This window comes from Bubalus kerabau, chromosome 21, assembly GCF_029407905.1.
Source record: "Bubalus kerabau isolate K-KA32 ecotype Philippines breed swamp buffalo chromosome 21, PCC_UOA_SB_1v2, whole genome shotgun sequence".
Lineage (NCBI taxonomy): Eukaryota > Metazoa > Chordata > Mammalia > Artiodactyla > Bovidae > Bubalus > Bubalus kerabau.
This window is the reverse complement of record NC_073644.1, coordinates 60,031,050-60,044,427: the sequence shown is the minus strand read 5'-3', so window position 1 is coordinate 60,044,427 and position 13,378 is coordinate 60,031,050. Positions and strand designations below refer to the sequence as shown.

The 13,378-nt window shown below is 44.4% G+C and overlaps 1 protein-coding gene across 2 annotated transcripts in view; it reads left to right on the top strand.

Annotated features, from left to right (window-relative positions):
* The window catches only part of ATP8B1 (ATPase phospholipid transporting 8B1), a 109,745-nt gene that overhangs the window by 67,124 nt on the left and 29,243 nt on the right, over positions 1–13,378 (top strand). For both annotated transcript variants that reach the window (XM_055559593.1, XM_055559592.1), the window contains exons 5-14: positions 193–291; positions 406–467; positions 1,718–1,790; positions 1,904–1,974; positions 3,775–3,857; positions 4,203–4,361; positions 4,525–4,613; positions 7,296–7,486; positions 11,092–11,300; positions 12,498–12,541. In XM_055559593.1, coding sequence (XP_055415568.1) covers positions 193–291; positions 406–467; positions 1,718–1,790; positions 1,904–1,974; positions 3,775–3,857; positions 4,203–4,361; positions 4,525–4,613; positions 7,296–7,486; positions 11,092–11,300; positions 12,498–12,541 — 1,080 coding nt within the window. The remainder of the gene's footprint in view (positions 1–192; positions 292–405; positions 468–1,717; positions 1,791–1,903; positions 1,975–3,774; positions 3,858–4,202; positions 4,362–4,524; positions 4,614–7,295; positions 7,487–11,091; positions 11,301–12,497; positions 12,542–13,378) is intronic.

Here is a 13,378-nt window from a genome sequence, read left to right as displayed (position 1 = left end):
CCGTTCCAGGAAGCCAGAAGCTAGAGAGAGAGGCAGGAGAAGGGTTAGCTGGATGCTTTGGCACCTTCCCATGCCTGCTGTGCAGGATGCCAGCTGGATGATGGTGGAGATTAGGCTTAACGTTAGCGGTTGCCTATAGCTCTGCCGTGTCTTCCTGGGCACACATGTCTGCCATTTTTCAATCTCTTTCAGGCAATCCCTCAAATCTCGACCCTGGCGTGGTACACCACGCTGGTGCCCTTGCTTGTGGTGCTGGGCATCACGGCCATCAAAGACCTTGTGGATGATGTGGTAAGGATTGCTCATGCAACCACCTTCTCACCGCTGCAAGCGTATTTTCTAGTGGCATTCATACTGGCCATTTTGAGATGATTAAAATAACCTTTCCCCATCCCTCCTCTCAAGGCGCGCCATAAAATGGACAAGGAAGTCAACAATAGGACGTGTGACGTCATCAAGGATGGCAGGTACTGTGCCTTTCTGAACGTGTGACTTTTCATCCAAGGATGTAATATACAAATACATCTAGAAGCAACCTTAGAGATAACTAGTTGAACTTGGAAGTCTAACGGCGCGTGAACCTCTTCCTTGTAAAGGCCTTCTCCACTTCCCGAGACAAGGCTGTCCCCAGGTTGGAGTCCAGGCAGTTGCCTGCTGGAGGGCTGAGTCCTTAATCCTCCTGGGTTTCCTTCAGCCTGGAGTGTGCGACCCCATCTCCGCTGTCCCCCAGCGATTTGCCCAAATGTCCTGAAACCCTTCAGGAATCCCCAGCTACAGTGGTCTCTCCCTTCACTGGGCTTTCAGAGCATTTTGTTTTCATCTTTCTTGTTATGAGCTGAGTTTTATTAGAATTAGTTATGTTGAAATCTCATCATCTGCAGTATCTGTGAGGTCTGCCATACTATATTTAAAATTTTTTTAAATGTTCATTTGTTAGACAGTCAAATGGGTGTTTCCGGGAGAATTTAATACCAAAGGAAGCAATCTTTTTATTTTATCAATATTCTTATGAGGTTTATTTGAAAAGTGATACACTCATTAAAAAGATAAGTTTAAACACTAGAGAGGAGACAAGTTAAGAACTAGAGTTGGGGACTTCCCTGGTGGTCCCATGGCTAAGGCTCTGGGCTCCTAATGCAGGGGACCCAGATTTGATCCCTGGTTGGGGAAACAGATCCCAGATGCTGCAACTAAGAGTCTGCATGCCACAACTAAATATCCCGCATGCTGCAACGAAGATCAAAGATCCCGAGTGCTGCAACTAAGACCCAATGCAGCCAAATGTGTATAAAAACCAAAGTATCATGAGCATTCCAGATGGCCATGTGGGGTCCATAATGCTTCCCTCTCCTGGGATCAGCAGGCAATGGATAACTGAGTGGAAGGAAGCCGAGGGGCTGGGAACACAGGACATGAGCAAAAACAGAGGGGTGGCACATGTCTCCTTCCTGCACATTTAAGGCGCCCCCACTGACCCCCGATCATGCAATGCAGGAGGGAAAGGAACACATCAAAGTTAGCACTGCCTTTGTTTCTTCCTCCAGAGGAGAAGATGATTCTCATGACCCCTTAATCATCAGCTGGCTGACCTTCTGGCTGACCTTCCCCTGGGATATACATGTTTTCCCAGAATTTTTGGCTCCCAGACAGGGTAATCCAAATCCCCTGCCAGTAACTTGAAGAGTGCCACTGAACTATCATTCTTTTCTACATTCAGGTTCAAAGTTGCCAAGTGGAAAGACATTCAAGTCGGAGATGTCATTCGCCTGAAAAAAAATGACTTCATCCCAGTAAGTGGGCTCAAGCACTGCTGTCCCATTCCTTATCCTTCCATCTGACTGGCATTCTATTCAGCCTCGGGCGTGGGGGTCTCTGTGTTACTGGTGTGTTTTGTTTCAAACAGGCTGACATCCTGCTGCTGTCGAGCTCCGAACCTAACAGCCTCTGCTACGTGGAAACGGCCGAACTGGATGGGTGAGTGGGTCTTAGGCGGGCAGGTTGGGAAGCTCACCTTTGGAAGGCTGACTGTTGTTACGTGAAACTTGTGCACTTGGACAGGAAGCCCTGAGGTTTGGCCTTACCTCTACCCACTGGATGCCCAGCAACCTCTCCTTGTAGGAGACCAGCTCTCGTTGTCTTTGCCTTTTTCCCTAGTCAGAACTGGTAGGACAAGCGAGAAGACGGCAGTGGTCCGACTCCCTAGTAGACCAGCTTCTCTTTACCTTATTCTGTATTTGCGCGCCTATCTTTCAGGGAAAGTAAAGCTCTGATTACAGAATGTGTGCCTGAGCCCTTTACCAGCTGCTGAGCAGTGTCAGACTGACAAACGGCTGCTAGTAACTATTTCGGGGGGGAAAAAAAATAGATTTTTAAAGTCTTTGCCAGTAGAACAGTTTTCTCCCTTTGCTGGTTTTTTGTTACTATGCTACCACTTGAAAGGATTTTTTGGACCATTTTGACCAGTTTTCAGTACATTTATGGAATACCGGCTGGGTTACATTAGTTTTACATGGTAGGTCATTTAATCTTTTTTTTTTTTAATTAAAAAAATCAGTATTCTTTCTTATTATTGGGCTGCACCGGGTCCTAGCTGCAGCATGTAAGATTCAGTTCCCCAACTAGGGACCAACCCAGGCCCCCGGCATCTAAGACGTGGAGTCCCAGCCACTGGACCACCAGGGAAGTTCCTCATTTAATCTTTGCAGCAACCCTATGAGATGTGTGTTATCACCTTGACGTAACCCATGAGGAAACTGAGGCCCTGGAGGTGAGGTAGCCTACCCAAGATCACACAGCGGGTGGCAGAGTTGGGGCGCTGCTCCCCTCTGCTCACCCCCAAGGCTGCTGCCTGTGTTCCTCTCTTGACATCAACCCCTTTCTCACACCCACAATGAGCATAAGCTTCTATGGAGACTGAGATCATCTGAGTAAAAACAAGGTCTATAAGTCAGTAGGTTGATCATTCAACCTAAACTGTAAAACAGCTCTTATTCCCACAAGTGAGAGATCATTAAGTTTTGCAAAGATAGAAACTCCTAGCGTGCCCTGTCGGAGCAAACAGAATGGAAAGTTGAGAACTGCTGGTCCACTTCTTAGTAGATGGGAATCCCCAGTCGGTCTTCATGGGGCTTGAAATAAGTGACTCGCCGCAGGAAGCTTGGCTTGTTCCCCAGAGTGCATGTGCCCAGCCTGGCCCTGGGGGTCCTCTTGCCTGTCTTTTGCCTTCCACTGTGTGGGGGTGGGGGTGGGGGGGTGGGGGGAATGTGCTCAGTACTGGGGGTAAGGTGACCACCTCCTTCCTTAGATAGAATTCATCTTTCAAAGGATCCTGTTATTCACTCTGGGCAATATTAAGTTGGTAGAGTCTTGACCCTTTCTGTAACAAATATGTATCCTAGAATTATCTTAGTGTGATTAAATGTTAGAAAGAAAGTTTTAAGTAGCAGTTTGGTAGTCTTGGCTGGTGGTAAGGCTTAAGTTAGTAAGGAGAGAGACAGGAAGCTTCTGGGTGCCTCGGGCCTACCCAGGTTGCCTCATAGTAACTGACAGTAAAAGGGGGCCAACGTTTCCTGGGTCAGGAGTTTTTTTCTAGTTCAGGGGATAACTTCATCCAAAGCTGAAGTTCCAAGGAGAACAGAGAGTTTGAAAACAGAAAAGGCTGATTATTTAGCTTTCACTTCCTGGTATACCTAATGTTACTTCGTACAGTGTTCTTTATATTCCTTTTCCAACTCTGAAATTTGTTCATGTAATTCTTTTTTGCTTTCCCTTTAGAGAAACCAACTTAAAGTTCAAAATGGCACTTGAAAGCACACACCAGTATCTCCAAGAAGAAAATTCATTGGCAACATTTGATGGTTTGTGCAAATATGTCTTTTTGTTGTTGTTTAGTCACTAAACTGTGTCCGACCCTTTGCAACTCCGTGGACTGTAGCCTACCAGGCTCCCCTGTCCATGCAATTCTCCAGGCAACAATACGGGCGTGCGTTGCCACTTCCTTCTTCAGGGGATTTTCCCGACCCAGGGTCAAGCCTGCGTCTCCTACATTGGCAGGGGGGTTCTTTACCACTAAGCTCCCAGGAAAGCCCTAACATGTCTTACTTTGTATTAAATTTTCATTGCTTGATTCAGTCTGCATATTAATTAAAACCAGAAAATCTTTCATAAGTGAGTACTTATGTGAATCATATCTCTTTTAAAAGGTTTTATTGAATGTGAGGAACCGAATAACCGACTAGATAAGTTTACAGGAACACTATTTTGGAAAAACACGAGTTTTCCTTTGGATGCTGATAAAATTTTATTACGTGGTTGTGTCATCAGGAACACCGATTTCTGCCATGGATTGGTCATTTTTGCAGGTACTTTTGAAGTCTCTTGGGAAATTGATCTGTAGGCTCATTAAAGATGTAAATGAGGAAATTGATTGTCCTTTCTCTATTGAAACCCAAGAGAGTTATTTTATTGACATGCTAGTGAATTGATTTTCCCAATTGTTGATCAGATTGAATTTTTTATTTCTAGGTGCTGACTCTAAAATAATGAAGAATAGTGGGAAAACCAGATTTAAAAGAACTAAAATTGATTACTTGATGAACTACATGGTTTATACGGTATTTATTTTCTGTTTTGGTAGATTGCTATCTTCTGCTCTAGTTTTCTTGTACGTTTTTCTAATGCAAAGAAATTTTACCTCTGTGGACCAAGTAGAAAAATTCACAAGGTGGGGGAGAAGAGAGTCCTTCACCTTTTCTCAGAAATGCCACATTTCTAATAGGAGACTCTGTCTGGGAATGTGAACCCCAGTTGTAGGGTGCCCTGAGTTGATGCCTGAGTTGATGACCCTATAGAGTCATCAGCTGGGAAACTAGGGAGTCTTAGATAAGCCCTTGAAGTCAATGTAGGATTGATTTTACTGCTGTTAATTTCCCACAGGGATAGTTCTCTTAAAAGCAAACCTTTATCCCCCAAAATATACTGTGTAAGTCCAAATATAAGGCAAGTTTAGGTGTAAGATGAGTCAAAGATCTATCTCCAAGACCACTCCCAGTATTGATGATTCATGAGGAAGACTTGAATTCAGTCTATAATTGTTCTCATAGTTAGGACTTACTATGATAAGTATCACCTATTACAAAGCAAGATAGCAAAGGAAGGAGGTTCATGGGGCAAAGTGCAGAGAAAACCAGGGATGAGCTTCCAAGAGTCCTCTCCCAGTGGGGTCACTCACAACAGACCCACTGAATCCTCCCAGTGACAATCTGTGTCAGCCCATGTGAAATGTTGGCTCTCTAGGAAAGTTCATTAGAGACTCATTACCTGGGTTTTATTGCGGTCTGGCCATGTAGGCACTGTCTGCCTGGCGTGTACCAAAATCCCAGACTCCTTAAAGGAATCTGGGTAGTCAGTATAAACCATATTGTTTTACACAAACAGCTGGGCACAATGAGTCATTCTTATCAGAGAATAAGAAATAAGGAACCAGGAAGCCCTTCCAAAATCTGTTTCCTGTTGCCAGCCAACAGCCCGCTGTGTAAACAGGCCTCCAAGGATGGAAGTCTTAAACCTGCTGTGTCCACTCTTCTGCACATAGAGGGGCCCTAAACATTAGACAGTCCTCCAACTTGCCAGTAAGGGTTTTTTTTTTCAAGTATTTAGTTTTGATGTGTTCACGAGAAAGGTGACGTCCCTGTCCCTCTACTCCAGCATCTTATCTGATCCAGTTTAATTTGAACACAAAACATTTTAGGGCCTTATAATACTTCCAATACTTTATATGGTCAAAAGCATATAATAGTAATGTGTTAATTTAAGAAAAAATTCTTTTTTCCCTGCTCTCACATTTCATGAAATCTTCATTTGAACTTTTCTGGTGCATCCTCCATGTCACTGTCTTGCTTATGGCTGGAGCCCTCACAAGGAGTTTGTCATCTCTCCTCTGTGCCAAGTTCTTTTGAAATACAGCACTTTTAGAATCTGTGTCCAGAAATTTAAATTTGCCTTGGAAATTTTCTTCCTCCTCACAGATACCCAGTGTTCGCAGTTACCTTAAATACCCAAATAGCCCTAGGGCTGTTGACTTTTTTATTCATTCCTTAGGTATATACTCAGTTTTCACAATAGAATACTTACTGTATTGCTTCTTAAAGGATCTTAAATGTTAAGTGATCATTAAACCTTCAGGAATAATTACCCAAATTTGCATAAAATTTCCTTGCCTCCTTCTTCTTCTTTTTTTTTAATCATTTCCATCGAACATTTTCTATAAGAATCCCAATTTTGCCTTCTTTGAAATTGTTCATGCTAAAGTAAGGTTATCTTCCCCAAACATTATGTTATTGCTCAAAGGAAAAGTTGTTGAGATAATGTTCCATATTATGAGAATGTTTAAGGATTTGAATATAAAACACCACCTTCTCTTCTGAAAGATAATTTTAAGAATAAAACCTTACCCTGTATATGGTAGGTAGGATAAATTAATCAACCACAAAAATAAATAGGCTTTGAAAGCATTCTTTCTGTTTATTTATTTACCTTTTGGCCTTGCCACATAGGGCATATGGGAGCTTAGTTCCCTGAGCAGGGGTCGAACCTGCACCCCCTGCAGTGGAAGCAGAGTCTTAACCACTGGACCACCAGAAAAGTCCCCTCAAGGTGCTGCTATGGCAGTGTCTCTATTTTAAGTGTGTTTGTTTTAAGTGTGTTTGTTGTTGCTGCGGAGAAGGCGATGGCACCCCACTCCAGTACTCTTGCCTGGAAAATCCCATGGACGAAGGAGCCTGGAAGGCTGCAGTCCATGGGGTCGCTAGGAGTCGGACACGACTGAGCAACTTCACTTTCACTTTTCACTTTCATGCATTGGAGAAGGAAATGGCAACCCGCTCCAGTGTTCCTGCCTGGAGAATCCCAGGGACGGGGGAGCCTGGTGGGCTGCCGTCTATGGTGTTGCACAGAGTCGGACACGACTGAAATGACTTAGCATTGTTGTTGCTGTTCAGTCGCTAAGTTGTGTCCAACTCTTTGCAACCCCATGGACTCTGTCCTCCCCTGTCTCCCAGAGTTTGCTCATATTTGTCTCCATTGAGTCAGTGATACTATCTAACCATTTCATCCTCTGCCTTCCCCTTCTCCTCTTGCTTTCAATCTTTTCAGCGCATCACCATCTTTAGAGTTGCTTTTACAGCGTACTAAATTATCATACACATGTAAAGTATTAAGGTAAATTAGAATCTATACAATGCATGGGATTGGGAATGTGTCCTTAGAGTTAAACCTAACCATTGTGTGTCTTTCAGATCTTTGTTGTTCTCATCTTGCTTTCTGCGGGTCTTGCCATTGGCCATGCTTACTGGGAAGCTCAAGTTGGCAATTTTTCCTGGTACCTCTATGATGGAGAAGACTCTACGCCCTCCTACCGTGGATTCCTGAATTTCTGGGGCTACATCATTGTTCTCAACACCCTGGTGCCCATCTCTCTCTATGTCAGGTAAGGCTGTCTTCTCTTTGGCCTTCTGCTTTAAGAGAAGAACTTGGTACACCTTGCCAATTCAGCACCTTCAATATTATCAATGCTTGTTTTAAAGGTCGTAAGGAACAAATAAGAAAAGAGCTTTCACTTCAGAATTGAGGGTGATCTGGGCAAAGGAAATTAACACTGTATGTCTGCTCTGTGCTAGGCACAGCATCTTGTATCTTGACCTCTTGACAGATAAAGCTACTGGAGTTCAGAGGTCAAACTCCACTCCTGCAGTCACTTTCTTGGCAGGATTCTTCTGACTGGGTTCCAAAGCTCAAGCTCAAGCATCAGAAAGAGCTGGATGAAGATTTAGAATGTCATGGAATAACTTAGTTGTTCTCCATTTCAGGAGCCATCCTAACCTCTTTTCTGTATCTTCTGTATTACTACCTGGTATATCTCCAGCTTGTAAAACTCCCTGGGCTTCCTGAATGCTGCCTCCCACATTTCGCCTCTCAAAATGTTTTCTTTCTCATCTCAACCCCAACTGTGATAAAAGAGTAATAGAAGAGGGATGTCTGATAGATGGTCATCACCTTGTTTTCTGCTACTTTTTCCTTTTTTACTTTTTTAATATCAAGTTTCACTGTCTCTGGTCAGTTAAACTTTAAACCACTGGGAGAAAAATTGTGCCTTGAAATATACCCAGCAGCCAGAGTCTGCTCTTGGTTCCAATAAGTAATAGCCCAGAGGCATATAAGACTGCATGCACACCTGTAATTAGAAGCATTTGCTTTATTTTAATTTTATTACATGTGCATTTGTTTTAGTTTTAATTTTATTAGCTGTATTACTGTCACTCTTTTCATGTGAAGTAAAGCCCTGGGGACCTGTGTGTTTGCAGTTACTTAAAAAAAAAAAACTAAGATGACTTTTACCTTTGTTAGGGGAACTATTATACAGACTATTTTGTCTGTATTTGTACATATGTATTAGGGCTTCTGTGGTGGCTCAGATGGTGAAAAATCTGCCTGTAGTGCAGGAGACCTGATTTCAATCCCTGGGTCGAGAAGATCCCCTGGAGAAGGGAAAGGCAACCTACTCCAGTGTTCTTAAATGTAAAAGTGTTAGTTGCTCAGTCCTGTCTGACTCTGTGACCCCATGGACTGTATCCCACCAGCTCCTCTGTCCGTGGAATTCTCTAGACAATAATACTGGAGTGAGTTGCCATTCCCTTCTCCAGGGGATCTTCCCAACCCAGGGATCAAACCTGGGTCTCCCGTATTGCAGGCAGATTCTTTACCATCTGAGCCACCAGGGAAGCCCCCAGTATTGTTGCCTGGAGAATTCCAGGGTCAGAGGAGCCTGGCAGGCTACAGTCCATGGGGCCACAAGAAGCTGGACATGACTAAGCGACTGACACTTTCACACATGTATATTATACATAAACCATATATGGAGTTTTAGGTTTTAAAAAGTCATGTCATGTGATTAATATGATTTTTTTGTTGGTTTGTTTCTCTTGGAAGCAAAGGTCCTTTTGAAGCATATGTCAGTCAGGTCGTTTCAGATAGTGTCTCTGTTCTGCTTTTAGCCCCACAGTAGCTTTCTGTCTCATTCAGAATAGACCCGCCATAGTCACACTGCACCCACAGGCCCATGGGACCCACTGCACTGCCCTGCTTTCCATCTCATTCAGAATAGACCCCCCCATAGTCACACTGCACCCACAGGCCCACGGGACCCACTGCACTGCCCTGCTTTCCGTCTCATTCAGAATAGACCCCCCATAGTCACACTGCACCCACAGGCCCACGGGACCCACTGCACTGCCCTGCTTTCCATCTCATTCAGAATAGACCCCCCCATAGTCACACTGCACCCACAGGCCCACGGGACCCACTGCACTGCCCTGCTTTCCGTCTCATTCAGAATAGACCCCCCATAGTCACACTGCACCCACAGGCCCACGGGACCCACTGCACTGCCCTGCTTTCCGTCTCATTCAGAATAGACCCCCCCATAGTCACACTGCACCCACAGGCCCACGGGACCCACTGCACTGCCCCGCACACCCATTCGTGACCTCCTGCGCCTCCACCCACTCCCCAGGCTCCCTCACCTTGAGCCTCTTTGAACGTCTCAGCGGTATCAGCACCTGCCCCTGGGCCTCTGCACTTGCTCTGACCTCTCCCTGGAATATCCTTTCCCCTCCGTATCTACATGGTTGCTCTTTCATTTCCTTGAGATCTCTGCTCAAAGTTCACCTTATACCCCTGGCTATTCCTGACCCTGTCTGTCTTAAATATCACTTCCTCTGCCTGTCGGTCTCGACCTGTCTTTATGGTGCTTTGATTTTCTACAGACGATTCTCACCATCTAATATAGTATATGTTTACTTGAGGGCAGGGAGTTTTGTCTCTTTTGTTTATTGGCGTATCCCCCGTACCTAGGATGATGTCTGGTAATTCTAGGCACTCACGAAGCATATAAGGGAGCAGAGAAGAAGGGAGTTATTTTTCCATCTGTTTAGTTCCATCCTTTACAGACATCCTTTGCCCGCTGAACAGTGGTTAGATGTGTAAGCACCTTCCTTAAAACTGAGATACATTTAATCTGTTATAGTTTTCAAGTAGGAATGATCCTTTTAGAGTACTGTATTTTGGACATTCTATAATCTTATAAGAATTTAGGACTATACACAAAATAAGCTTCTCTGGTGGCTCAAATGGTAAAGAATCTGCCTGCAATTCAGGAGACCGAGGTTTGATCCCTGGGTTGGGAATATCCCCTAGAGACGGACATGGCAACCCACTCCAGTATTCTTGCCTAGAGAATTAGATGAGCCTGCTGGGCTTCAGTCCATGGGGTCCCAAAGAGTCGGCCACAACTGAGTGACTAACACTTTCACTCACAAAATGGGTAAACAACAAGGACCTACTGTTTAGCACAGGAAACTAAATTCCATATCTTGTAATAACCTCTAATGGAAAAGAATCTGAAAAAGAATATAAAAATATATGTACATGTTCCTCAAAAAATGTATATTGCTGAATCACTTTGCTATATACCAGAAACTAACACAGCACTGTAAATTAACTGTACTTCAATTTAAAAAATGTTTAAAAAAAGAATTTACTTTTTAACAGTGTGCAGTTACAATTTGTGGGTTATCTGCCAAAAGTCCTGTGTGCTACTCAAGAGCACACGGGGTGTATAACCTAATGAACTCTCACTCCTTTTGCCTCCGATTGAGGGCAGAGTTGAACACACCTTTCCATCATCCCTGGGTGCGATGGGACTGAGAGAAGAGAGTATAAATTGTCCCATGGCGGGGTACCCCCTGCAGTGTTAGCTACCATGTCACCCACATGGACTGTGTGTTCTGAACAGAGGCTTCCATGGCTGGATGTGCTCAGGAGTTTGTAGGAAATCATCTTGAGAGGACACTTTGACCTTGAAGCTGGAGAAAGATGTGTTTGGTCAGGAGAACCCAGAGGCTGGGCACAGGGGTCGCTGCAGGGCTGGTCTCCTTGTAGATGAGTAGCTTGATCCTATCGCAAAGCGAGGACAAAATCCACTGCTTGCCACTCGTATCTGAGAGCTCGATCGAAAGTAATCTTTTATCTTGCTAGTGTGGAGGTGATTCGTCTTGGCCAGAGTTACTTCATCAACTGGGACCTGCAGATGTACTATCCTGAGAAGGACACACCTGCAAAGGCGAGAACCACCACGCTGAATGAGCAGCTCGGGCAAATCCATTACATCTTCTCTGACAAGACGGGGACCCTCACGCAGAACGTCATGACCTTTAAGAAGTGCTGCATCAATGGGCAAATTTATGGTGAGCAGAAGCTGTTACTCCGTCTCTGGACGTATGCGACCAGAGGCTGCCTCCCTGGAGTGGTCCCCCCCAGTGCAAAGCTCTGGTGGTTATTCTGGTGAAGTTTCTCAAGCAGCATCACTGGTGCATTGAGACCACACATGTGGGGAGGTGAAGAGTCAGAATTAGGTACATATTCCTCAAAAAGTTAGCTTGCCACATGATCCAGCAAGTTCGCTCCTGGTTACACACCCAAAAGAACCAAAAGCAGGGACTCGAACAGGTGTTTGTACATCCATGTCCGTAGTAGCATTATTCATAATAGGGAAGGTGTAGTAGTAAGTTAAAGCGTCCATCGGTGGATGAATGGGTAAGGAAAATGGGATGTATACACACAGTGGAATATTATACGGTCTTGAAAAGGAAGGAGGCTGTGGCACATTACGACATGGATGAACTTTGAGGATATTATGCTACGTGAAATAAGCCAGACACAAAAGGAAACGTACTGCATGATTCCATTTCTTTGAGGTACTTGGAGAAGTCAAATTCAGAGAGCTAGAGAGTAGAATGGTGATTGCCAGGGTGTAGGGGAAGAAGGGAATGAGGAATTAGTGTTTAATGAAAACGGCATTTCCGCTTTCACGGATGAAGGAGCCATCGAGAGGGATGGTGGTGAAGGCCGCACAGCCGTGTGATTGCACTTAGTGCCTCTGAACTGTCCATCTACACATAGTTGAGATGAAATTCCCTGGCGGTCCAGTGATTAGGACTCCGTACTTCCACTGCTGGGGGCCTGGATTTGATCCCCTATCAGGGAACTAAGGTCCCACAAGCCTCGAGCCACGGCCAGAAAACAAACAACGAAGTAGTTGAGATGGTAAGCTTTGTTTTTCATCACAATTATATTTTAAAGATTGATTTCCATTCTAATATTCTGAAATGTGCTATATACTTATAAAAATAACAAGGCTAGTGCTTCATTCAAAGTGGATGCCCCTAACATTTAAATATTTAAAAACATATAATTATTTTAAAAGCTATGAGAACATCCTAAATTCCCTCTTGGAGGAAACGTTTTGCTGTGAGCTGCAGATTCACAGAATGTCAGTGAGGAAGGGGAGATGCTCAGGGCTTGAGGAAGGGGCTCTGCTGACCGGCTCCCAGAAGGGCTATGAGACCCATTGATTCAATTTGTTTTGTCCTGTTTATTCCCAGGAGACCATCGAGATGCTTCTCAGAATAGTCATAGCAAAATAGAGGTGAGTCCTTTCACAGACGAAATCGTTTGGGGTGTGTATGACTTTCCTGGGCTGTAACAAGCTCCCATAGAATAGGTGTCCTACAGCAATAGGAATGTATTCCCGCACAGCTCTGGAGGCCAGAAGTTGGAATGGAGGAGTCAGCAGGCGCACGCTCCCTCTGGAATCTCTGGGGCAGAATCTGTCATTGCCTCTTCCTGGGCTCTGGCGGTTGGTTGCCTGCAGTCCTGGGCACTTGGCTGGCAGACACATTACTCAGAAGTCTGCCTCTGTCATCACAGGCCTTCCTTCTCCCTGTGTGTCTGTGTCCAGATTTCCTTCCTTTTATAAAGATGCCAGTCACCGGATTGTGTGCGTGTGTGCTGTGTGTGTGCTCAGTCGCTCAGTCATGTCTGACTCTTTGTAGCCCCATGGATTGTAGCTCACCAGTCTCCTCTATCCATGGGATTCTCCAAGCAAGAAGACTAGTGGGTTGCCATGCCCTCCTCCAAGAGATCTTCCTGACCCAGAGGTCAAACCCACATTTCTTGCATTTCCTGCATTGCAGGTGGACTCGTTACCACTGAGCCACCAGACCAGTCCCTAGTCACTCATTAGGGTCTCTCTAATCCATTGAACCTCATCTTTGTTTTTTGTTTTTTACATTGGGGTATAGTTGATTAATAATGTGTTAGTTTAAGATGTACAGCAAAGTCATTCAGTTATTTAATATATACATGTATCTATTCTTTCTAAAAATCTTTTCCCATTTAGGTTATTACAGAGTATTAAGTATAGTTCCTTGTGCTCAGTATAAACTTCCTCTTGATTACATCTACCAAGACCTTATTTCCAAAG